This window comes from Callospermophilus lateralis, chromosome 13, assembly GCF_048772815.1.
Source record: "Callospermophilus lateralis isolate mCalLat2 chromosome 13, mCalLat2.hap1, whole genome shotgun sequence".
NCBI classification, from domain to species: domain Eukaryota; kingdom Metazoa; phylum Chordata; class Mammalia; order Rodentia; family Sciuridae; genus Callospermophilus; species Callospermophilus lateralis.
The window spans coordinates 104699354-104724455 of NC_135317.1; the positions used below are offsets into that span (position 1 = coordinate 104699354).

At 46.5% G+C, this 25102-nt stretch overlaps 1 protein-coding gene and 1 long non-coding RNA gene across 2 annotated transcripts; one reads left to right on the top strand and one right to left on the bottom strand.

Annotated features, from left to right (window-relative positions):
- Positions 1-593: 593 nt before the first annotated feature.
- Positions 594-24978, bottom strand: Fmo2 (flavin containing dimethylaniline monoxygenase 2). The gene is made up of 9 exons (XM_076832469.2): positions 24876-24978; positions 24395-24531; positions 15757-15945; positions 12588-12750; positions 11133-11275; positions 7897-8096; positions 6355-6710; positions 4753-4825; positions 594-3791 (listed from the first exon to the last, which is right to left on the bottom strand). Exons 2-9 carry the CDS (start codon positions 24524-24526, stop codon positions 3449-3451), a joined length of 1599 nt encoding a protein of 532 aa, XP_076688584.2. The 5' UTR covers positions 24527-24531; positions 24876-24978; the 3' UTR covers positions 594-3448.
- Positions 825-7408, top strand: LOC143379704 (uncharacterized). The gene is made up of 2 exons (XR_013088498.2): positions 825-5046; positions 5353-7408. It is a non-coding gene; the product is annotated as an uncharacterized LOC143379704 (long non-coding RNA).
- Positions 24979-25102: the final 124 nt, after the last annotated feature.

A 25102-nucleotide genomic window follows, 5' to 3' on the forward strand; every position in this document is an offset into this window, starting at 1 on the left:
CAAGAGAACCCTTTTTATGTGTCATAATTAAAGTCCATCTCCCAGAATATGCAGCACACATGCATGGACATCTTAGTAGTAAAACACAAGTTTTAGGTAGACACATGGCATCCATGTAAGTAGAGCAGCCTGTCCTTGCAGTGGTTGTCCCTGACGGTGGTGGAGGGCTTACCTGCTCCTCCGGTCCTCTGATGGCTCCTCAGTGGTTCTGTGGAATTTTCCTCCGATTGCACAGCAGGCTGAGCTGCTTCCACCCCGTCTTTGCCCCTGTCTCCTTCACTGGGAATCAGGCATGCACTGTGGTCTGATGGCTCTTCCAGCCTTTCCTACTTGCTTCCTATTTCCTCTCCCACAGGGACTTTCCTGTGTTTGATCTCATTTTGTCCTCTGACTTGGATGAAGTAGGATCTAACCCTAGAAGCCCTTTTCTTAGTTTCATTGATGTGTTCCCTGGTCATGTAGCAGAGTGGACAAGAGAGCGAGTTCTGCGCAGCGTGAGCATATCCCACCTGTTGCAAACAGCCCCAAATTGCAGGTTGTAGTGGCCTCTTTCAGGATGAAAGGTGGGTTTCAAGGAAGAGGCTTCCTCTGGGTTAAGCTTTTGAAGTCTTTATTATTTGAAATTATTGCTTGAAATTTTATTACTTATCATGATCCTAGTAGTTTATTTAAAAAATATCTTCATTTTTCTGTATAGAACAAATGTGATATGTTTGGCTTTCGATAGAGAACATCAAGGAGTTATCTATCATACAGAGAAGGAGAGGTTAGAAAAGAACTCTTGCAAGGGGAGGTTTTGGAGGAGGTGGAAACATCTTTCCCAGGAGAAGAGCAAACTCTGTTAACTGTGGCAGGAAGCGTCAGAGCTGAACTCAGGAGGAACTGGGCCTTGGGAGATGGAAACTGCCAAGGACTGATCTCTGAAAGCCCCTGTTTTTGTGACTGCAGCAGGGATTCGGACTCGGCAGCTGTGGGTTACTGTGACATTTGTACTTGGACCCTGCGCTGCTGTGAGCTCCCAGGTATTCTAATGTAGGGGGTCTGCGGATCAGAGCTTGGAGTGATCTGCCCTGGGTGGTTTGTCACATTCAGGATGTAGGGAGGCAGGAAGATGGGTGGAGTAGACCTTCCTCAGAGGCCAGAAAAACCAGTCATGTGTTTAAAAAGATAACCGGAATATCTGGAAAAATTTAAATGATTTCTAAAATTTTCAGAGCCTAATATATTTGATCATAGTTTTGTCCTAATGAAGCTATTTTTCCTCATTCATTTAGCAGGTGTCCTTCAGTGTCTTCCCCGGTAGAAGCAGGGTAAGAACCAGGGCTGCTTCAGAGGAGATGAAGGAATCGGGCAAGGTGTGCAGGCCAATCGGGACCAAGCCTTGCGTATTGTAAGGTAGGAGCTGGAGACTTTTCCTGAGAGGGTCAGACGGTAAATGTTTCAGGCTTTTGGGGGCCACACGTTTTCTACACAAGGACTCAACTCTGCCATTGAAGCCCCAAAGCAACCACAGACAATAACTGAATAGGTGGGCTGTGCGCCAGTGAAACCGCGTGCCAACCCAGGTGGTAGGCTTGGTGGCCCCCGGGCGGCAGTTGCTGACCTTTGCTATTAAGGCATATTTGCCTTTAATAATTGGCAAAGTAATCTGTTTTTAATCCAGAACTACATATATACACCATTTGTGATTAAAAAAGGAATTTGCTCATAAGAGCAATGAAAAAAAATTGGATGTCAATGCTGGTGTAATTTCAATGAATTTGAAGGAAAGTTTCCGCTGATGGAGGCTCCCTTCACATGGTTGGAGGCCCTTCAGAGAGAAACGCAGGCCAAAATCAAGAACAGTGTCCACAAAGTTTTGGAGGACTAAAGAGAAGAGATTTGCCTAAGTCTTCAATACGTCTGCCCTTTGCCCTCTCGTGGTCTGGGCTCATGGCTTTGCTTATCTGCCAAAGCACAGCTCATGAAAGAGCCGCGAGAGCGAAGGTTCCCCGGCTAAATGTTTGCCATGTTGCTCAATGTTCATTAACCCTGACTGAATGTGTGTCTTTTGGCTTCAGTTCCAAGGAAATGTTTGTCTCCCCTAACTGACGGATGGCTTCCTCTTATCAGATGCCAAGGGCTCTGTGCGACTCAGCATGTTGTCTTGGTCATCTGTAAGGTCAGCACCAGGCTCAGGGCTCAGCCATCACGAAGCTTTCCATCGACCTGTGAGACGCACTTTTCCTTCTCTTCACTGATTCCTACTTTTTCAAATTGTTAACAATTATCTGATGCTGGTGCTTAGGATCCTTTACAGTAAATTCCTTCAAACGCCTTTTAAAAATTTGTTCTTTTTAAATATACTTGAATGCTTTCTTGATTTACCTGAAACATAAACTAAACATTGTAAATAAAATTAATCTGATCATATCTGCAAGGGGAGTACTGTTGTCCATGAAAAGGTCCCCCAAACTAACATGGATAGTATCATAAACAGCATTAAATATTGATAAGTCCTCCATCAGATTTTTGTAAGAAAGCATATTCTGGGCTGAGAACAGGACCTTCAGCTGAAAGTCTAACAAATCTAACAAACCTGGGCTGCGATTTGAGCTCCCACTCAAGCCCAGCTGTGTGGTCTTGGGCAGGTTTTAAAACTGCTCTGAGTCAGTTTCATCATCTGTAAATGGGTAGAATAGCTGTCCCTACCTCGAATTGTGGTGAGAGTTAAATAAAGCAATACATAAGCTGTGCACACGGCACAATCTCTGGTCCATGGTAAATACTCTTAGCTACCTGACATGGAATGCTCTTTTTTGAAAATTTTTGCAGCAGTTTTGCTGTCAAATGCAGGGAATGGGCTGTTGGTTTAGCTTTCAATTTGAGGCTCAAGGTCTCTCTGAGCATCGCGTGCTTTTCTGTCTGTCCTCTCATTTTTTTCCTCCAGCATTTTTGAGTGATTTCTGCACCAAGCAAATGGAGCACGACCTAGTATCTGAGAAGTTTGGTACCAAAAAGAGCCTGCGTAGGAACATGGTCAAGTGTGCTGTAAGTGTTGACCACAGTTTACGTTTTTCAGTTATTTAAACCAGCGAGCTGCTTTCCGCTTGTGTAATTTCTACCATTTCCTCCCCAAGGCTCGTGACTCTAACTACCTGGGGATCAGTGTCATTTTATGGTACTTTTTGGAGCCTGGTGAACTTGAGGAGAAGATGGAATGGGAAAGAGATTTCATGCCACCATCTTGTTTTATGTATAGACCTAATTCTCCTAATTCCCCACAGTTAGTTACCCCACTAACTTGTTGCTCCTGACTCTAACATTTAGAATATGATGAGATTTTCCTTTTAGTCTTGGTTTCCTTTAAGAGGCACTGACTGACAAGATGATAGAGCCACCAACCTGGGCTGTGGTTTGAGCTCCATCTGAAGCCCAGCTGTGTGGTCTTGGGCACAGATCAGAATGGCTAAATGTGGAAAAACAGGGCCGTGACGATGGCCAGAAGCCCCATCACGGTCAGCAGGAGGGAGGCCGGGTGAGGGGATGAGGCCTTCAGAGACCGGGTCTTCAGGGGCTTCAGGATCCTTTGCTTCTGGGTGAGGATGGCCCTCCTGGCTCCTTCCCACTGCCCAGGCCCAGTCAGGCGGTACTGGTAGGAGTTGCAGGGCCCGAAATAGAGTTTCAGCGCCAGCTTGGGGTCTTGGAAGAAAAGGGAGACCAAGTCTGGCTTCGCACCTATCTCTGAGGCCAGCTCGTCCAGGTAGTCGACGTAATTGGTCTGCAGTATCTGGCTCTGGCTGGTTCCAAACCTTAAAGAAGAAGGGGAAAGGGACAGATTCACAGGAGTTCCAGGTCACACGGGAATACGCGGCATCCACTCGCTGCTGAAAGGATGGAGGAGTGAGTGGAGGATGCATGAGCCTTGAATGAGTCTGGGTGGAAAGTGGGAGTTTATCCCGGCAGGAAACCCTTAGCTCGGAAGGAGAGTGGGCCATAACTCAATAATCAAGAATCCCTGGGGACTCGGGGAAGCTGACAAGGGTGACTGGAACTCTCATTTAATGTTTTTTGAGCAGTTGTAAGTCTCCAGGCAAGGATGTACCAGTCAGGGTTGCTGCAGTCATGTACGACACATGCAAAAGCCAAGATGCTTGATATTTGCTTGTTAAGTTACTAATGTACCCAGAAGTCTGGCTGGCATGTAGTAGATGCTCAATAAATGTTAGATAAGGAGATAACCCCTTAAATCAGACGTAAGACTACCCCCGAGACGACTTTCCCAGGATACTCCATCGCTGTTGAATCCCATTCCACCTCAACAAAAATGACTAATCCTTGGTTCGTCACACCAAAATCCTTTCCGGATTTATTTTGATGGGTACCCCCAACTAACTTTCAGGAGATCTTCAGGCTACTGTCACACCACTGCCCCATCCTATTCCCTCTCTAACTGGGGTGTGGGTGGCCTGAGAAGATATGGAATCTCACATGCTCGTCATACAAAACTGAAACAAAATTACTCTAAGGAAAATGTTCTGATTTGGCAAAATTTCTAAGTAATTGGTTCTCAAAGTAGTATGTCCAACAATCTCCTAGGAAGAACAAAACTGCAAATTCCCAGTCTCATCCACAGAGTTTCTGATCTGGCTGGACTGGGTTGCAACCCAGCAATACGCACTTTTCTCAGCTAGGTGGCTTTTGTAGGTGGTCAGATCGCCATACTTTGAGAAACACTGGCCTATGTAAACATTTTTTTTAACACATGCTTACAGGTCAATTCTTCGTTCATTCCTTGTGATGATGTCCTCCATCATGGCCTTCTCTGTGGGCAAGCTGCACAAGCCTAGAAAACAGAAGTTTGGTTTGAGTCATGGGCACGATTCGGCATCCTCGCTCTGTCTAGCAGTTGGTTCAAAAATCCTCTTCGGGCCATTTCATCAACCAGACAGGGCTGCTGTGGAGCTGAACTCAGGGGCGGGGCTGCTGGGACCTTCTGTGTGACGCTCTCCTGCCGCCCAGTCAGTGTGGACCAAGGGGCAGAGGCTACGAGAAGAGATGGGGACGGTAAGCCCGTCTGAGGAGCCGGGAACCCGGCCGAGGGGCATGGGCTCTGTTCTGGGTGAGAGAGGACCCTGGAGCTCCCCGCACAGGGACCACGTCAGACTTGCCTTTGGAAAGATCCACCTGATGCCGTATTGGGGGAAAGGCTGAAGGGAGGTGAGCCTACAGGTTGAGAGACCAGGAAGTGGCCAGTAAACCCAGGCTGGTGAGAGATGAGAGTGGCCCCCACTAACGAAGGGCAGTGGGCCGAGAAGGTAGATCAGGGTAGGACTCCTCACTGTGTGCTTGTGATTCCACCCCTGTCCACAGGTGTCCTCTGAGCTTCACAGAAATGGTCAAGTCCCTGCTCGTGGCCAGCATCTGACCCTCAGGTTCCGGAAGTCAGAACTGAGCTCGTCCTTGAAGCCCTCCTGTCCAGACTCGCACCCTCTCTGGCTGTCCGTCTGTTCCATTCTGCAAGCCAGCCTTGGTTCCTTCTCTCCCCCTGCTGAACCACCCTTCATCCTGCTGGTTTCATCCTGAGTGATTTCGCACTGTCCTCTTCTCTGCTTTGTGCTCTGGCCCAGGCACATTGTGTATCAGCAGAGACGATTGCAGGGGCTTCTTGCTGGGCTCAGAGGCCCTATTCTCCCCTCTCTCTTTTCTCTGTTCCGCACCTCTGCTGGAATAACCTACCTCAAGTGCAAATCTGCTGATGCCTGTTCCTTGCTTATACCTCTCCACTTGTCTCTGGCTGAAGAGCTTTCTAAGGGTTAATCGCAGGCCAGACTTAATCAGTAAAGGTCCAGAAGTGTCCACCAGACAATATTATGTGCAGCCAGATTTGGGAAGAACCAATTTACACTTTGCAATCCAGAATCCTCAGCATGGTGCAGTTTTGCTTCCTGTCCCCGTCACCTTCCCCAAGGTTGCTCCCATCCCTCTCCACCTCACCCATGTGCTCTGGGAATGCCAAGGAGCTCGCAGCTCGCCAGGTGCATGGACCCTTGTGCTTTCTCAGGTGGCTCCTTTTCTGCCCTAGAAATGCAGCCACCCAGGAAGCTGTCCTCGGCCGGATGCCCTCCCTTGTCCCACGCTCTCGTGTGTTCCTATACCCAGGCATTTGCCGTACAATGTTTAAAGGATTTGTTCAGGTTTCTCTCTGTGCCCCCAGGTCCCAGCACAGGTGTTCAGTGAGTTTTTTGTTGCAGAGCTGAACCCCAGAGGCAGGGGGGATCATCTGCCGAGGAGGGTGAGAACTGTCCCCGTGCCCGGGGGAAGCCTTTAGTCGGCACCTCTGCAGGGCCGTAGGAGGGCAAGCTGCCCACTCACCTTTGAAAACGCGTGTCGCCCAGCGTGCCTGCAGCTCCACGGTTGGGAAGATGGACCCCAGGGGCTGGATGAGACCTATGCACGCGAGGGTGGCCTTCTCCAGCTGCGGGGGGAACATGTATTTATACAGCGAGACCCTGTTATCCTCCACCTTGACGAGGGACTCTTCCAGGAAAGGGAAAGCGAAGGTGTATCCTGTGGCCAAGACAATGACATCGATGTCCTCTTCCACAGTCTCATCCTCAAAAATGGCGGAGGTCTCGGTGAGCCCCGTCACCCTGGGTTTCACCTTGACGGCTCCGTAGAGTATGCGGCTCGGGAGGTCATCATTAAGGACAGGCTCCTTCAGGAGGGACCTGGGACACACAGGAGAAAACACTCAGGGCGGCCTTTTAGTGAGGCACCTTGGGCCTCCTTGGCATTTGGGGGTGGTAGCTCAGGTATCCGAGACTCTGACCCGACTAGTTGGCCCGCCTCGGCCTGACTTCATTCTCAGCCCCCAAATCCCTCCCTTCAATAAAGGAAGGAAAACATGTAGGTGAAGAGAGTAAAAGAGAACCCCCCCGTCCCCGGGGGCTTAGACACAACCAGCACTCGGGTCAACCCCCGGGAGGGCTGGGGACCATCATCCAATGGGTGCTTCTGAGTTTTTTGTTATCAGCTTTATTTTGCCTTTTCACTTAATTCCTACCTGGTCAGAAGTAAGGAAGAGAAAACGTCACTTAATTAGTAATGAAACCTGCTGGGGGGATCAGTGTGAGAATCAACATGTGAAACAGATATTGGTTGATCCTGAGTATCCATGGACTCTCTCTTTGTGGTAACGGGATGGTGGACTGAACTGTTTCTGGAGTTCTATTTTTTTTCTTTATGTAGATCTGAGAACCATTTTCTTTCTTTCTTAAGTGCAACAGCACATGCACTTGTGTCAGGCCTCAGTACAGCAGTTGCCTGGTGTTTGTTAAGATCTAAAGATCTTTTTATTTTTTATTTTTATTTTTTAAATAGAAGGAGTCTCTTATCCACTTAAGAAAAATAAACATCCATAATGTTTGCTTGTGCTTACGATATCAATGATGTATATATTTGAGATCGACTAATATTTGTCTTTTGGTAAAGAGAAAGGAATATGTCCTCAAAAGCTGCCGGTGGGAGAGCCCTTGAGATGCACCACCCTGGCCGAGCTACTCACATGGGGAGCTATGTGCTTCCCGCCGCGTCCCTTGGAAAAAAAGGTTAGGGTCTCTTGAAGTAGCCTTCTCCAGTGGGGTCAACTCTGGTGCTAGAAAGTTCTTCCCATAAGCCCCAATTCTGCTTTTGGAGCAGCGTCTGACACGTCTACATAATCTTCTGAAATATATTTTTTAAGATATAGGGAACAAGTTTGGCGTTCACACTGCAGAACCCGTATGCTGCACGTACTGTTAGGTTGTGGCTCAGACTACCTACCCTGTTAGCAACATGGATCTTTGTAAAGAGGGTCATCTTCAGACAACCTAGCTTACTGATGTACCAGATCATAGAAAAGCAAAATGACTCTACTTGTTTTGAGGCTGAAGACCATAATTTTCGTGGTTGAACCACCGATTCATCTGTTGCTCCAACATCCATTTGACAATGACCCGTGGCAGAACATTCCGGAGCATGGTGCTGAATCTCGTGTGGAACACGGAGTCCCAAGGATAACCATCTTCAGAGATTCGGCTCAAGACCCAGGAGCCTTTTCTGGTGCTGATAAATACCTGGGAAATAAAAGGAGTGCAGTTTAAATCGAACACAGTACAGAGCACTGTCCCCTGGGAGGAATCTACTGGGTAGGTGATCTAATGCCTATGGCCCCAGAATTCCCTGGGGTTCTGTCGTGAAGGCCAAGTCTGTTGTGAGGGGACATGGCCCTCAAAGTGAAGTCCTTCTGGTTTCACTGTCGGCTTTATCATCAATGGGGGTACCAAGGGCTTCGACGCCTCCTGAGGACTGCGTGGGGACGTGAGAATGTCTCTGGGTGATACCAGGAGTCAGGTCCACCATCTCTGCTGTGTCCACAGAGTGGTTTTCTACTTCCAGTGGATCCACTCGCCTTGCCCACCCTCCCCCATTTCTTTTATGGTCCAGGTGAATGTTTACAACCCTTGGAAATGTGTGGCCACCACCTGATGACTACACAGGCAAAACGCGGGGTCTGCACGCCCCGGAGGGAGCGCAGTGAGGGAGACTGCCTTCCACGCTGGGTTTTAAAGGTCGGAAACTCTGAACTGATGCTGCGGTTCTGTTTCTCTTCAAGCACACACCTGGGTTCCCTTTCAGATGTATTCTTTACCTTATGTACTAAGATTTCCCTTGTCTTCAAAATGTGTACTTTAAATCTCTTTTTAAATATAAGTGTTTTCCTTGTTGACCGTTACTCTCCCAAGCACATTAGAACTGCTTGTCTCCGATTTTCACTTGTCCTTTGGAGTTCTACGGTTTAAGGCTGTCCTTGATAAATGATTCACTTAAGAAGTTAAGACCATGGACTCTGGATCCTGACTGCCTGGATTTCATTCCCAGACCCACTGCTTGGTCAGTTGTGTAGTCATGAGTGAGTTATTTCAACCTCTCTGTGCCTCCGTGTCTCTCTCTCTCTCTAAAATGGGGGTATCATTCAGATTAAACTAGGTGCTACGTGTTAAGTACTTCAGGTACTGCCTGGCGAGCCGTAAGCACTGCTGGCTGTTCCTATTTTGTAAATTCAGGCTGGAGGGGCTGGTTTCCTACAGTGACTCACATCTGGACTGAGCGTGAATTTGGAGATACAGTTTGTGGCCAGGGCCTCAATCCTTAGGCTGTGGGAGCACCCCCACAAAACACTGTTGGACTGTTGGTCTCCGGGTGGTCTCGGCTTCAGTCTTGCTCCTAGGCTGACTTGGCAGGACTTTCATTAGGTACTGGACACCGTCCTTCAGTGTCTCCTTCACTTACCACCCCAGTTCTCCCTGGGGGTTGGTCCCTGATTCAGACCGGATGTCCTGCCGGTTCTCTTTGCTCCTTCCTGCTGTGATCCCACCTACTGTCTGGGGGTCGGAGCTGGCCGGCCCACCACTCCTGGACCACACGCAGCTGGGGTCCGGCTCAGGCTGATCTCTCTGAGATGGGCTTCAGGATGGAGGGCAGAATTTTGGAGTTTGGAGGGAATGCATGGATGACCAGCTCCATCCCACAGTGTCCTGAGTGGGGCTTCTGGGCTCTGGCTGTGGGGCTGGATCCTGTGAACGTGACCTTCTTTTAACAGAGCAGGGCTCACTCAGGATTGTGGTTATGCAGCTGTAATTTAAGTTCTGCAGTTGCACCCGGTTCTGTCGCCTGTGTACACAGCTCTCATAAGACCTCTGGTAAGTCTTCTCGCAGGAGATTTGAGAAGGCATTATTCTGAATAGAGGTTTCATAAGTACAGATTTATGTGATTAATTAGTATTGAGGAGGCTGGGGAAAGAAGAATGAGCTATTAAGCTCACAAATATGGCCAAGGTGGTTTCTTAATATTGAATCTGGCATCACCAGCAGGCCTTGTGCATGGCATGACCCCTGTGAAGGACTGGCTCTTGCAGTCCAGGACTTGGTAATCTTTGGAGCATCCATCCTAAGCCCAAAGCCCTGGCCTGATGACCTGCAGTGGTCAAGGGTGGATTTTGCTTGATGGATGGCTACGTCAGCTCAGCTGTCTTCATCTTACCCAGTCACATGCCCTTCCTCCTGCCGTATAGGTGTCCCAGTACCAGGGCATCAGGCAGGTGGCCCCCCACCCCTGCTCTGCTTGAGCTTTGATAGTTACTGCCTTCACACTTGTTCTTTATACCGAGGTCTTAAAGCTTTGAAAAGTGAAAGCTAACTTCTTTTCACACTTGGGTCTAATAAGTCCTTTTCTGGTTTTAGCAACCTGCTGTGACCCTAGGTTGGCACTGAACAATTCTGAGTGACAAGTGACTCGGAAACGTCCCATTTGTAACGCTTTCATTAACCTTCTGGGGAAACACCATGTGTATTTATCACATTTGCTACTGGGCATCTCAAGCGCTCAATGTATAAGACTCAAAGCAGGGAAGTTTTACAGGACAAAAAGACAAGGCTGTGGCTGACCATGTGCAGCCAGAGACAGCAGCAGAGGAGCCCACGGTAGAGTGACAGGGCTCCGGCTCCAGGCCCTGTCAGGAGGGGACAGTGGAGAGAGAACCCTTAGCTATTCCTCCATCTTTGCCCGGGTCTGTCCTTCTAGAAGGGATTTATTTTCTGCCATTTATTTAAATATGCCATCTGTTGACCCCGTCCACATCTGGTAACACTTGACTGGTGGTCGGCTGGCGTCCTTCCTGAGTGTGTGGGAGTTTTGGAGAGCACATGACCAGCTCCCATCCTAAAGGGTGGCTGGCTATCTATTCCCTCTTTCTTTCCTGGTATTTGTGCAACTGAGCATTATCTATATTTCAAATACCCTGAATTTCCAAAAGGGCAGTCCCCAAAATATGAACAGGTCAGCTTCTCAGTAAGCCCCCTTGGGGGAGACTGGGTCTCTTATACTGAAAATCATCTAGTGGCAACTTCCCCTTGTACAAACGAGGGAGCCACAGTCCAGAAGTGACATGACCCCCTCTAGGACATGTGGCTGGTCAGGGGCAGAGCGAGGAGGTACCATACTGGGCAACCCAACCAACCGGCGAGTAATGACTGATTTTGCAGCTGGGATGTGCCAGTGTGCCTGTCCCCCTCTTCTCCCCAGGGTACCAGGTCAGCAGAGAGCATCGCACCTGCGCAGCCTCCTTGCTCAGCTCAACAGCAATGTCCGAGGCCGAGTTTCCTATTCCAATCACCAGGATGCGTTTCCCCTGAAATCCAGCTGGGCGCTTGTATTGCCGGCTATGGAAATACTGGCCTTGGAACCTCTCGATACCTTCAGGGGGAAGAGGAGAGAAGGCTGTGAACGTCCAAGGGTGCAAGGGTGTCAGGCTAATTCCAGTGAAATGGCATTGTTGGCTTTGCCTTTTTGGGGTCGGTCACTCATTTTCCTTTATCCCCCCTCACAGGAGTTATAGCACAGGTCAGCTGGGAAACTCAGAGTGGAGATCAGGAAGGAACAGGGAGAGGTTGAAACCAGAGGCTGCAGCACATGTATTTACCAGACAAAATGTGTTTGATGAACAGAGCAAGTGAGATGCTGGCTTCTGAAGACCCATGATTTGATTCTGGACTCTCTAGGGACACTTCTGCAGATATTCTTTTAAATATATTTTAAACACATTATGAAATGATATTATTATAATTGTATAATAATTAGAATACATTTATTATTCTAATTTTGCAAATGCAAATAAAAACTAAAATAAGCCCAAGCCCAGGCATATAGAAGGAATGCACTGAGTAAGTTGGTAACCTGTTGGTGGTTGATTGCAGATAAGCACCTCCGTGTGCTTTCCTGGCCACCCTGGTCACTCTTCCCAGGAACACATGACTTTATTGAAGTGCTTGTCTTTGGTTGTGTTGTTACTTGCAAGAACCATTATATCTTGGTTCTTAAAATGGGGACTGTGGCCAGCAATGTCAGGATCACCTGGGAACTTATTAGAACTGCAGATTCTTAGCTTCCTGCCAGGTATATGGGATCAGAAATCCCGGGTGTGTTTCTCAGTCTGCCAGGTGATTCTGTTTGGGTTCCATTGCTTTGGACAGGAGGGCCCAAGCGTGATGGCCTGTTAAGTGCCCTGAACAAGCCTGCCACAGCCTCGGAGTCCGAGGGGGCAGGAGGACCACTGTTCCAGGTCTTCCTGGGGGCCCTGGGAGAAAGTGCACCCCGCAAGGGAAGGGCCTGGCAGCCTCGGTACAGACAGCGGCAGTGCTCCTCTCCTGCCCTCCTCCCCGTCACAGCGCTGTGGCAGCACTGAGTCCCGGGCACTCTCTCTGGACTGCTGACTGTGCATGGCTCTGAGGCTTGGGCTCCAGAGATACAACAGACTGCGTTTGGCAGGCACAGGGCTAACAGGGCCTCTCCTGCGGAGAGCCAGTGTGTGTGAGAATTCTCTGGAAAGCCTTGTGACTTTAAAGGACGTCAGAGGTTGATACTTGGATGGTGTTTGGAGTCTTTGATCTTTCCAGCTCCATCCCAGTCTTTCCATTACTCCCAGCCCTGGCAGCAATCCCTGCCTGTCACCAAACTGCATATGAAGTTCCAGGACACCTGCTCCCCACTGCGAATCCCCGGGCCTCACCTGGGAAGGACTGCAGGGGCATGTGAGGCAGGATGTGATGGCCACTGCAAACCATGACTGCATCAAAAATGGCGCTTTTCTCCTTGCCGGCGCTCTGGGTGACAACCTCCCACTGGCCAGAGGATGAGAAATCTGGGCGTCTTTTCACATGGAGGACAGTCGTCTGAAGCAAACACAGAGGTGGCGTCATTTGAGAATGCTCAGGCTTGGCGTGGGCTTCCCGGGGCCTGGGAGTGGGGGTAGGTGGAGTGTGATGCAGAACCCCCTTAGTTCTCCTCCAAGCCCCCGCAGCGCCCGTCCCTGCAGGCCCCTGAGGCGAAGGATGCCAAGCGTGCCCCTCCCATTCTCTGACGGGCAGCGCCGGGGATGTGCTGCTCTGTGCACCAGGCCTGACTCTGCAGTGGGGGCCCTGTGCTGAGTGGGGACGTGAGGGAGAAAAGAGAAGGAAGGCAAGTCTGCTCATGCCATTCAAGTGCCCCACAGCGAGCATTTGTCAAGAAGCACTTAGGGTGCCCCTGTGTGTGGGCTCTGCGGGAGCAGAGATGTCTCACGTGGAGCACTCTGCAGAGAGCTTGGCGGGTTGTCAGCCCTCCATCGAGTGGTATTGTTAGGGTTCATTATTGTTCAGAGTATGACATGTCAGCTATGCAGCTCAGGATGTCATCCGCTTGAAATGATTTATTGCTTCACTAATTGTTTTTAACAAGCCCATCGTCTGGAAGTCTAGTAGTTTAAAAAGTGTTCCTAAGTGTTTCATGCCGGAGGTATTTAAGAAACAAATGGAAGCAAACCTGCCACACGTCTAGAGGAATGACACGCTGTAACTCTTGCTTTCAAGTGTCTGAGTCTCCTCTGTACATACTATGACTTGGGTAGCTGTTCCCCAGAGGCCCACTCACCAAGGGCTCAGTCTCCGGCCCACGGCACTGTTGGGAGGTGGTGGGCCATTTAAGAGGTGGGGCCTAGCAAGAGGAAGTCTGGACACTGTGGGTGTACCCTAGAAGGGGACATTGGGCTCAGTCCCTTCTTGTCTCTGTTCCCAGATGCCACGACATTGGCAGCCTTGCTCCACCGTGGGTTCCCTTCCACAGCTACTGCCTCCCCACATGCCCAAGGCAGTGGGCCAGGCGAACATCACCGAGGCTTCTAAAACCACGAGCCAAGATAAACCTTTCCTTCTCTGAAGCTGATCAGCACAATATTGTTTTTAAAAAAATTTAGACATTTTTCAAAATACCAGTTTGGTGACTTTTAAAGCTGTCTCAATTTAAAAGTGGGGAGGTGACATGGATGGAAAACATGTGAAAGAGCTTCACAATATGTGGGTAGACAGCAGCCGAGAGAAGCTCTCAGATTTGTAGCTCAGAGTTGCCCATTAACCAAGCACTGTGAATCCTTGCTATTCCAGGTGTACCAGGGCCTTTAGGTCACCCAGGAGCCTGAAGGACATGCAGACTCTGAGTTGTCATTGGGAGCCTGTTTAACTAGAGTCTGCACTTGAACAAGCTCCCTGCGTGGTTTCATCTGCAGTTGAGAAGCTGGTGCAGGTTACGTTGCCACTCAGCAGCAGGGCCTTGCACAGGTCACCTACTTCTTCCATTTTTATTTTTTAATTTTTTTTTTTGGTACCAGGGATGCTTTACCACTGAGTTATATCCCCAATCCATATATATATTTGCAGATGGACACAGTACCCTTATTTGGTTTGTTTATTTTTATGTGGTGCTGAGGATCGAACCCAGTGCCTCACAAGTGCAAGACAAGCACTCTATTGCTGAGCCACAATCCCAGCCCTCCCAATCCTTTTATTTATTTATTTTTTAAATTTTGAAACCAGATCTTGCTAATTTCCTGAGGCTGGCTTGAAACTTGTAAGCGTCCTGACTTGCTGGGACTACAGGTGTGCACCACTGCACCTGCCTTTTTGTTTTTTTTTAAATGAGATAACATTCACTTTATTAATTCTTGATGCAGCATAGACTACAATGTGAATAAACATCAGTGAAAGGCAAGATGGTTTTCATGCAGGATTTGTTTTACTATCTCTGAACTGTCAGCCCTATTATCTACTGTTTCTTGAATCAAGTCCTAACATCTATGACTTAGTCATTTAGGAGACCAGTAAACGGAAATCCCCACCCTCCAGAAAACAATGGTAGCAGTAACATGATAAACAGGAGAAACGGCTCCCTTGTAACTTTAACATGATCTTTAGAAGAACAGAGAGTATAAACTACATTTCATAGGAGGGCTGTAAGTCTGTTACGCAGATTGATAGCTAGATGGTCAAAGACCTACCATTAAGCTTCTGTTTTAAAGAACCAGCCATTCACAAGATAAAAGTACCAGGAACCGGGATAAACGACATTAGGTAAAACTGCACATTTTAACAGTGTTTACAAATGTAGACTTCCATAAAAATTAATAATTAAAAACTAATATGATACAAGCCTGGTACATATAAAAGTAGAATTACTAAGAAAATGAGATGTATCAAAACAAATATGCCTAACAGTATTTATCTGAAATATAATTTAAAATTCATTTTCAATAATTTAAAATTCATTTTCTATATAGTTACTAGTTCTCAGAGTATATGTTAATGATAACAAGGCAGTGTGTTGAATGCCAATGTTTGGTTATATTGTTGTTGATTATTTGTTTTTGAGAAAGCTCAGGAAAAAATGATTCCAAATGTATTTCAAAATGATCTGCCATCTCTGTGTTGCTGGAGGTTGTGAAATTAGCAGGGTTAGTTCCCACAGGCTTCTGAGGTGAATGGAGAGTAGCAAGTTTATTTAACACATATCAAGAAATCCCATTATAGAGAAGTTAAAAAAACAGAGTAATCTGATTTTCTTCATATATCCTCTCAAGGGAAATGAGGCTAGGGACATTCAATGGTAATGGATATAGTTTAAATGCAGTTTTACCATCAATATTGTCATTGTTAAATGTTCAATTTTAACAGTGGATTTTCTTCTGTTAATGTATACGATCTGCAAGACCAGGCAGGGGCAATCCCACTGTTTGGGGGGGATTAGTATCATGCTCTAACCTTCTAACAAAGAGAGTTTATTTACAATTTCTTCTGTCATCAGGATAACTTTTTTATTTAAAAGTGAACTGAACTAAGGTAGAGAAACTCATTTCCCCAAAAATACAGTACCTGGAATTGGATGTATTTTAGAAGATCAAACTTTTTGGCAAAAATCCTGAAATATTCCAGAAGTTTGGAATTGTGCAGGAAGTTTGGGAAATCTTCAGGCATAGGAAAGTCACTGAAACAGGACATTTCCTTGCTGGTGTTGGTGATGACGGATCGGTAGATACTTGCTCGGCCATCTTCTACGTTTTCCTGAAGGAGGGAGTGAAATAATTAGGGGTGGTCATGTACTGGAGCAACCCCTTGGTGTCCCACCTTTCTCACGCTCCTGAGCCAAGTGACTCTGTAATGTGGCAGCAGGATTAGAATGCATGGGTGGAGAGGTGCAGTGTGTTCCTGTGCTGGGACCTGCGTGCGTCTGCCAGCTTTGCTGAATGGGATGCTGTTGATGGGTGTGGCGGGGACCATTTATTTGGCCCATTGCAGGATATTTAGTGTCCCAAGTCTCTACCTATTTAATGTCATCTTCTGGGAACCAGTTAACCGCTTAAACTTGCCCTCAAGGGGCTTCCCACACCCTTTCCCTCTTTAGGGACCACGGCACGCTGGGACATTGGACAGAGAACAAGACAGAGAGTTTGAAGTAAAATGAGTACATTTGGGAGTGGGGAGTTTTCACATCTTGCTTTGTACCTGCCTGCCTGCCTTCACTTTGTGCTTTATGCAACTTTCCCCTCCTCCAGTGATAAAGGTGAGCAGCACTGACACCGATCCAACCTTAAACCTGATTTCTGATGTCAGCAAATGTGCTTTGGCAAAACCTGAAGCAGCCATATGGTTGAGTCTGATTTCTCCTACAAATGGTGCTCTGCAGAATGCCCTGCATGGGGAATCTGAAAAGGGCCGAGTGTGGTGATTCAAAGTCTGTGAAATCAGTGTGTGGTCAAAGAGGCTTTATTAGGAAATTTAAATGATGCTACCCAAGAACAGCCCAATATGTGTTCTGAGGATGCACACACTGAGGCGTAACGCAGAGCAATAGCACACGCTGATTTGGTTCGGCATCAAGGCTGGTATGAAGACACGGGAAGCCTGTAGGAATTCACCAACCGAAAGAAGTGACAGACTTCCTGAGACAGCCCCAGAGGGTCTTCCACAGTGTGTGATAAAGGGACGCCCAAATCCTCTCTAGTCCAGCCCCACCCTAGATCAGCTGTGCATGTTCTTTCTCATCCTCGTTCGCACAGAACCTTTCTTTCCTGCCTGATCTTTAAGTAGAGGTTAGTGTGGACTAGCAGAAGGGCGTTGGTCTCTAGAGTTAGAGGTGAGTTTGGATTCACATCCTTCAGACTGTTTTGAGTCGGGGCCAGTGAGTGCCCCAAGTTCCAGCCCCCTCTTGTGTGCACAGGGCTGCAGCAGTGCACAGCAGCCGTGGCCATCCTTAGTGAGGAAGCCAAGGCTTAGACAGCCGTCAGTCACGGCTCACTGCTCACCGCAGCATGAAAGTCCACCAGGGTCGCTGCCCTGACAGGTACCAATAACTGCACGGGTGCATTCGCTGTCACCAACCTGAGCTTTCTAGTATTTTCTGTTCAGAGGTTAAACTTGATCTCAAAGAGTTCAAAAGAGTACACTTATAGGATCTTGTCTCCTAAGTGAAAAGTTCCCTCTGTGCCCTAGACTTCACTGTGTCCTAATTTCAGGGGTTAGCAGCACCAATATGGGTGCCAAAGCTAAATGATGTAGGATCCTTGCTGAATAGAGGCTGTTCCTAAATGTCTTCTGCCCTCCTTCCCCCTCTCTGTCTTCTCACCCTCTCATGATCATTCCATCCCTCTTACTTACCGTAGGTCTTTTTTCATGGGTGTGTATTTAATTTTCCTGGACAGAATCAAAACTTGGACAACGCCTGTCACGATTGCATGTGGCTTGGGAACAGCTAGTCAGGGCAGGCCAGTTTCCTGGGAGGTCAGAATCGACTGTGATATTATTGCTAACTGTAAGCAAGTATTGGAATCCTAAGGGGGTTTGCGATAGAGTATGGAGGGGCTTCTGCCTGATGCAGGGATATAGTGATCTAAACTGGATAAATAAACAATGATATTTTAATTTTCAAATACTAGCTTCAAATTTCATAATACTAAAGCTAAACTGTTTTTTGACTGAACACAATGTCCTTGGCAAGACTGAGTGCCTGAGATTCTTATCCAATCAAGTGCTCAGAATAGGAAATATTTCATTAAGAAAAAAAAAAAAAAGAATATTTTTAAGATCAGACCAGATAATTTTGTGAGTAGCCCAGAGTAATCAGTGAGGCTTTCTGGAATCAGAGGGACTGGGCTGATGTCCCAATTCCGCCACCTCTAATGGTTTGGTGATCACGGACAATCACAGAAGCCAGTCTCCTCATTGTCCCCTGCACAGTGGGACTCGCTGATAACTCCAGCACAATAAGGCACTTAGCACAATGCCTGGCTCAAGATGTGTCCTCAGTCAGTGTTTGCCTCTTTTGCTATTATTAATACCTCTAGAGTAGACTTTTAAGAGAAACCATAGATTAAAATCAGTCAGACTGAGACTGTTAAGCTATAGCCAGGATGTTAGTTGTTTGTTTTTAAGACTCAATGCATTGGCTTTAAAATGTGGTGGCTTTTCGTCAGGCCAATTTTAAAGGGATTTGAGTGGGGAGATCTTGTTCTGGTGCCTGAGCCCACGCAGTGACCGTAGGCCAGGGCAAGGCTCACCTCCATGAGTTGTGCTTGTGCAGTTTATCAGCAAATGATGATGATATTAGGATTCTTCTTTGAAGATCTTTATAGTTGTGCTCGTTGGTAGACAGTAGTTTAAAAAAGTTTGTTGGGCTGGGGGTGTAATAAAATGGTAAAAGCACTTGCCCAGCGTGTATGAAGCCCCGGGTCCTATCCCCAGCACCCCCAAAAAACAAAATATATAAAAAGAGAATTTTTAAAAATCTTATTTCTTCCTACATTTAGTTGGATGAAATAGACGTGTTTGGATAAACCTAGGTAAAATGGGTGTTGTTTTCCCAGGAGAAAAGGAAGATGATTAATACTGACTTCATAAACAGATACATATCAAGTGTTTATTCTGCGCAGGCCTCGAGTTTCAACTTAGAGGTAAGATGCAAACATCTATGGTTTGTATGGAGCTTATTAGTCTGTGGAATTAAAATGCATTAGGGCTTTAGGGACATGAAAGTGAAGAAACTAAGAGAAGAGAGGCTTTGGGGTCAACCAAGACAAGGACAGGGAGATACAGATACCAAAACAGATAAATGAACTTACTTGTTTACTTAAAATACAAACACTTCCTAAAAATGATATTCATGCACACAGAGACTGGATTTGCTTATGGGTCAAATTTGCTGCAGTTTACTTGGTTGAGACAAATGGTCAGATGAGAATTTTCCTCATTCGAAATTTTCAGAATGTCAGAAAACTGTATTTCAAAACTAAATTAGTTCAGGTAACAGTGATTTGGGATTTGTCATCTTTTTAAAATATACATATTTTTAGTTGTAGTTGACACATACCTTTATTTTATTTATTTATTTTTATGTGGTGCTGAGGATCGAACCCAGTGCCTTGCACATGCTAGGGGAGTATTCTACCAGTGAGCCTCAACCACAGCCCTGGATTTATCATCTTTGTCCATGGACTAGATTAAAGCTATTTTTGACTTTATGAAAATAGAAAGGTTGTTAAAACTAAGTAAGATTCAAAGTAGAATATATATATAAGCTACTCAAGAGAGCAAACTTATAAAGCAAAATTAGATTCGCTTGTTATGAAGATGAATTACAAAAACCTACACATTAGCCCTTTTTTTTTTTTTGTGAAACATTGTCATATTGACTTTACCAATCAGTACTTTGCTCCCGTGATGGATAGTTACTCTACAAAGTTAGAAATAATAAAATTACTTTTCTTTGAAAACTTTCTATCATTCTATCTTTTCACTCTTTGGGATGGATCTTACATCCATCTACTGTACTACATGAATATGTTTGAAACTTTTTACTTCTTTGTCTGACAACTGAACACAAAACTATGGTTTCCAAAAGCATTGGTGGGCCAGTTACCCTAGAGGATTCGGGAGCTCTGAAAAACACCAAGTTTGAGTAGGTCTGAATTGTGCCCAGATGCCTATGTTTTGGAAGAGCTCCCTCACTACTCAGACGTGCAGAGGAGTCAGGGAGCCGACTAGCATCCCTGCATGTTCCCATCTTTCCACTGGGCTGGCATCTCTTTGAATCACTGGCCTCCATCACTCCGAGTTTTCTCATGCAACTTCCCAACTCAGGTATTCACAAGGGACACAGTCTCCTCATGACGGACCCTGTCCATTCTCTGGACCCTCAAAAGTTGTCACTCCTCCACCTGCCTCCTTCATTCCAGCTATGCTGTGACTCTGTGTCCTCTAAGACTCAGGTCTCTCAAGCTTCCATACTTCTGCATATGCTGTTTGCTCTGCCTGAGACTCTCTATCTGCATGTTCACAGACCCCATCCCTAGTTATTGTCAAGACATAACAGCATCACACCTCATGGAAGCCTGCTTCCTACTGGGTGAGGCTCTGTGATTCCAAAAGCAGTCAGCGTGTTAGCCCTTATACAATTGCACTCTGGAAGGGATTTTCTTTTGTATTCCTTCCTGAGGTACAAGCTCCTTGACAGCGAGGACAGTACATCTCTGTATTTTTAGCACTTGGTATGAGTCTGGAGTATAGGAGGCTTCAGTCAATACGTTTATTGAATGAGTCATGCTATCCAGGAGCCTTTTCTATCATTGCATAAAGGAATTAACAATAAAAAAGTGGGCATTCACTAGTTTTGCTGATAGTACACTATAAACTTTGTTCTATTATAAAAACATTAAGGTTTATCTGATAGTTTACTATAAATTATATTCTATTCTATTGTTCTTCAAACATGTTAGGAAAAGTTAACTTATATCTCAGACCGCTGGTAGACAGAACTATGGGATCATTATATTGCATGTTTGATTGCTTGGAGAGTTACACGTATTTAACATATTAAATTTGGTTCTGTCAAATGGGCAGCAGAGTGCCAAAATCCATTATAGTTAATTATAATGTGATAAATTTATCTAGGAGAACCTCTGCAAGAAAAACGAGGGTAAGGCTGTCGTGACGTCTTCTATTAAGGAGATGGCACTTTGCTCTAAACTCATCCAGATAAGACAATACTCTTAAGTGAACAGATGCAGCTAACAATCACATGCCAACTAAAACAGGAAAGGCTGCGAGGAGGAGGAAAGCAGGTGGAGTGTATACTGAGGTCAGGGAGAGGGTACCATACAGTAAGTCCCACCGGGTGCTGGCCCAAGTAACCGCTTCTCATTTTTATCCTTTTATGATCTACATTCTAATCAATAACTTCCATGGACCCAAACGCAGATCGTCAAAGCTGTGAAGACCCAAAGCAGGGGGGCAGACAGTGATGACAAATGGTTGATGTCGGATAGACTTTTCTCAACCAAGGATCAAACCAACTAATGTTGAATACACACGAATGAGGATTCTTCTAAGTGGGGGTAGAGCAATGAGCCTCACAAGAACAGGATAATAGTGACTTGGATCATCAGTTGCTCCAATGGAAAAGACCCTGGGGTTTTAACAGATCCCCACATCGGCGTGAGTCACGTGATGAGAGAAGCAGTGCAGTGGTGGACCACATGGTGCGTATTCTCAGCGCTGTGGCTTCTTCTGAGAACTGTCACAGCTTAGTCATGTGGGCAAGACTCTTCACCTTGACTTCCTTATGATTAAATGGGGTTGATAGTTACAGATAATGTTGAAGGTTATTGCAAGTATAAAATGAGATAATGCATGTGAAAATAATCCTACCAATGTGAGCTTTCATTTCTTGAATGCCATCAAAGCCAATGCAACCTTGACCTGCCTTAGTGGAGGCTGCTGTGCGGGCTGTGGGCAACGTCAGGCCAGGTGATCACAAATGTGCTGAGGACCGTGCTGGTGTCTGACTCACTTTTTACTGTCTGAGGCAGGCAGTGCCCGGCATCTCTTTGACCCTGAAAAATGTCTTTGGAGAAAATAAATTTATTTGAAATATTTGACCTTGGGGGAGTCATGTTTTAAGAGACAAAGTGATATTTCAGACTGACTCTAGAGGAAAGAGACTGAGACATCTAGAGATTGTTATGTGAAAATTAATTGAAATAGCTGGGCACATGCCCTGGGAGAGGGGAGGCCTGTGTGTAACAGGAAAGCCGGGTGCATTGGTTACCTCCCCATGACTGCAAGGCATTGGGCATAGGCAGAGAAGGCTAATGGCTCTCTCCGTACCTCAGTGAGGTTGTTAAATGCAAAGGCTCAGACCTTCGTTTGTGTTCTTTTGCATCTATTATGTTCCCCTGGGTGTTATTTATCTCCATCCTGAATTTCCGGTTCAGATATCAGTGAAGACAATCCCAAGACCTCCTTCCCATGGGCATAGTGAAGAGAGATGCTGCTGAGTGCTTCTGTGCTGGGAAAGTGCTAGAGCTTGATCTCCACCCTGCCTGTCCTCCCAAGATGACACTAGGGGGCGCTGGAGAAACTTCTAGTAGAATTCAGCACCAAAGCTGGGCTTGGGACAAGGATTTTACATTTTTTTTTTTAAACTGTCACCACTACATGTTTTAAGTGATCTCCAAAGGATTGTGTGTAAACAGAGAAATTAGTGAAAAACTCATTTAAAAACCAATTTTGGGTGTGGAGGGATCTCATGAAAATAGAAGGGAGATCGTAGAATGGGGTAGAGGTCTAAAGGGAGGGAAGAGGAGGGAAAGGGGAGGTGGCGGGGAACAAAAGGGATAGATTATATTGTGTGCAGCACAAATGTGTAACGACGGGTGCCATGATGTGGAATTATAATGCATCAGTAAGTAAATGGGAAACAGAAAAGATTCTGGGTGGTAGAGTTGTGAAGAGGCATTTCCCCGTGAGCAGGGGGCTTGCCAGTGGCCAAGTGACTCCCTTGGCAGTCTCCGGAAAGACCACTGCGAGGCCCTGGGGGGCAGCCTGTGAAGTTTTGATTACTGTTTCCCCTGCAGAGAGGTAGTATGTCTTTAATCACAATAGAAATGACCAGCATTTTATATCACCCTCTCAGGACCAGCTATAATAGTCTAATGACCAGTTTGTAAGAAATGAATGTGATTCCAGCTGGTTTTCCAGCTTTCCTCTCTGCAAAGCCAGTGTCTCACGTGAGGATCGATCTCTCCATCACTGACCCTGAGAGTGCTTGTAGAGCAATATTCCCCGCTTGATATTTTGCAGCGCTTGCCAGACTTGTCTCATCACAAGATTCACTGGAAATCTTATGAAAACCCCAGGAGACTCTGACTCTGTAGGTCTGGTAGTCAGTATCTTTAAGAACCCACATAGGTGTTTCTCAGGTCAGATCACATTTGAGAAGCCTAATGTTAGAAACATTCCTTTGGAATGAGTTTTGAATTGGCAAAGCACATATTCCGGGTGACCTTGCCATGCCCCTAGTTGGTCGGCCTGTAGGAAGAGCCCTCCGGATGGCCACTGCTGACATGGTTACATCCCCTCGGCATGGATTTGAACATTTTGCTCCTGTCTGGAATGTTCTCATGTGTCTCGATACCTCAGTTAGATATACCTAACACATAACCCTTAGGTTGTATCTCCTGAGTTATGAACTTGAATTTTGGTTTAACCTTTTTGAGCAAGAACACAAGTTTGGGCATAGTGATAAGTAGGTGCTCAGCTGCCTGGGATTGAAGGTGACGCCTGGAGCTGCGTGGCCACTGCCAGCTACTCAACCTCCCTCCTTCTCTACTTGCTTGTCCATAAAGTATGTAGACACTGTTAGCAGCTAACAGAGAACTCTGTGGGGAGTCGGGAACTGTTCTAAGTTCTTTATGTAAATGATCTCCCCTCATCCCCCAAAGCAGCACTGTGAGATAATTCCACGTCTCTGTTATTATCCCCAATGAAACCACGTAAACTGAGGCACAGGGATGTCAATCACTTGCCCAAGATCTCACAGCAAGGAAGCGGCAAGTCAGTACCTTTTAAAAGCTTGTGGGAAGGAATAATTATGAACCTTCACGTGCCTTTCTGATTTCAATACAAATCCTTAAGGATGGCTAGCAGTGTCACTATTGGCACTTGGTGAATAGCAAAAATTGAAATAATACAAATATTTAATGAAGAGTTTCATAGCAGTTATACTAGCACATAATCTGTAGTTTGGAGAAACAAACGTGGTTATTTGTGGGAGAGAATATCAGAAGTGATGGGGCACATTTTCTGAAGAAGCGTTTGGCTCAGTGATTGGAAAAGGAGTAAACGGTGCCTTGAAAAGATTCCTGTTGCTGCTATTTTTTAGATGTTCTCCAACGTTAGTATAGTCCCTAATTAGTACACAGGAGAATGACAAAAATACGGGCCACGAGACGATTGCTGGATACAAAGGATGCCCGCCTGGGTTGGCACCCGGGCTAGCCTAGTGTTGACCTGGGCAGAGATGCCAGCCTGTGACTCAGGTTCCTGAACAGCTCTAGATATGTAACAAGAGGACTGGATCAAAGTCGCCCCTGAAATCCCTGCATAGGGCCACAAGTAGCTATGATTCACCCTGAAATAGCAGCATCACCCAGTCAAGATGCAAGGAAACCTCACTTACCTTGAACCTCCACAGCCCCCCGATGTCTTCTGTCCTCTCAAAGCAAGTGGGCTCCAGCCCCTCGTCCACACAGCACTTCAGCGAGACCAGGCCGCTGACCCCGGCTCCGATCACTGCCACTTTCTTTGCCATGTGTCCTGTCAAGGAGTTGACCGGTCATTACTGCTTAACACAGGTGAGAGAGTCCCTGTGGTGTGGTCAGGTAGCTGGTTTTAAACAGTCTCATGGTAACTCAGTAAGCAGCACTAATTGAATGAAACGCCTCGCTGGTCAAATCCTAGTCTCTTTTTCCCCTTGAGAGATGCTGAATTGTCTTGGACTCTCTTGCAGACCTTGTTTATGAGTCTCGGTTTAACATTAAAAACAACCCCTTTAACAAAGCCAAAGTATTCAGTAAGGCAGGGTGTGAGGTGAGCCAAGCTCCGTCGTGTCCCTCCGGGTCCTGAGCCCTTCCTTCTCTGCTCCTGGCTGTCACGCTTACCTTGTCTTTGCCTTTGAGCACTGCCCCTCTGATAGCAGAGTTCTCCCCATTGTGTGTGAGCTGGAGACAGTCTTAAGAGGCAGAGGAGCTGTGGGAAGCGGGAGGAGCTTCCTGCTCCTCCCCCAGCATTCTGCCAGCTGAAGCTCCAAGGAGTCCCCAGGTTAAACAAGAGGCTCAGTGCTCCAGCCAGGTAGTGACCGAGGACCAAGGCACATACTTGGCGCGCC